General features: G+C 47.5%; 1 protein-coding gene across 1 annotated transcript in view; it reads right to left on the reverse strand.

The window, feature by feature from the left end:
* Window positions 1–1,306, reverse strand: part of LOC107097013 (ETS domain-containing protein Elk-3-like) — a 14,242-nt gene that overhangs the window by 8,846 nt on the left and 4,090 nt on the right. Inside the window, exon 2 of the mRNA XM_015393972.1 lies at window positions 263–471. Within this exon, the coding sequence (XP_015249458.1) occupies window positions 263–471 (209 nt within the window). The remainder of the gene's footprint in view (window positions 1–262; window positions 472–1,306) is intronic.

The following is a 1,306-nucleotide window of genomic DNA, read 5'->3' on the forward strand; positions in this document are numbered from 1 at the left end:
TATATATATAGTGTATATATGCTGTTTATTCAGTAATTTCTTCCCAAGCTCTGATTCCTTCACTATTTTATCCCTCGAGCCCTGATGTCAACAATCCGTCGATTCAAACTAAAATACGCCGCACGTTTCTGAGGAATCCTTCTTCTGTTCTGCTTAAACCAGCAGGTTAAGGGAGCAGGTCGACCTCCCCAAGATGGTGGCGATAATTTTGCGGTCTACTCTTATATGCATGTCTATGATGAGGTCAGCAGGCAGAACCAACCTTGTCGTAGTAGTAGCGGAGCGCCCGGCTCAGTTTATCGTAGTTCATGTTGTGCTTGTTCTTGCGGAGCCCCCAGAGCCGGGCCACCTCCTCAGCATCCAGCAGCTTGAACTCGCCATCCTCCCCCGTCCAGGAGATGAGGTGCCGCTGGCGCTGGTCCTCCAGCAGGTGGAGCAGGAATTGCCACAGAGTGATGGAGGGGTCCAAGGCTGGAAGAACCAGAGACGGATTTAGAGACACAGACAGGATACGTCCGTTAGGCTACGCTCACACTGCAGGCCTCGATGCTCAGTTCCAATTTTTTTGTGAAATCCGATTCGTTTGCTTTGTGGTTCACATTTCCAAATATATGCGTCATACAACGCAAACGTCCCGCATGCGCAGTAGAGGATGCAATGACGTCACACTTTGGAAAAAATTGGATCTGAGACGTTCAGACTGTCATAAAAAGACCAGATCCAGGTCGCATATGGGAAAAAAAAAATCGGATTTGGGTGACTTCAGGCTGCGATGTGAACGTAGCCACAGACCTACCACCAGAACCCCGAAGGAACGTCTAAAGAACCAAGTTCCATCCTGGTATCCAACCTTGATCGGCGCAGCGAGTCGGCCGGAAACACGAGCCCATATGGATGGAGAACAGGTTAGGTCGCCATCTTTTAGAGAATAATCTGAACATTTGGTTCTACAGGGTCTACTTTAAATGAGGGGGAACCTAAAGCCGAGCGTACACTGTACGATCGTTTGCCCTTTTTGGGACGATTTTCCAGTCATGCGTGATTTTTTCAATCGATTTTCAGCCTGATGGTGCGTCGTGTCGTATACAGGGGGTAACGAGGGGCGATCGGCCTCTATTGACCACCTCCCCATCAGGAATCGTAAGGTCAGGAGAAAATCAAACAAATGAAGTTGGTCGTGGGCAAACTGCTCCGTGCACAAACAGTAAAATGGAGTTATTTCTACATCCTGTTCAATAAATGATCAGTGTTTTTAATTCAGAGTAATTTTCATGTGAATGTTCTTTACTGGAGGCATCAATGTTTG

Source organism: Cyprinodon variegatus, unplaced genomic scaffold (genome assembly GCF_000732505.1).
Source record: "Cyprinodon variegatus isolate N-32 unplaced genomic scaffold, C_variegatus-1.0 Scaffold665, whole genome shotgun sequence".
NCBI lineage: Eukaryota > Metazoa > Chordata > Actinopteri > Cyprinodontiformes > Cyprinodontidae > Cyprinodon > Cyprinodon variegatus.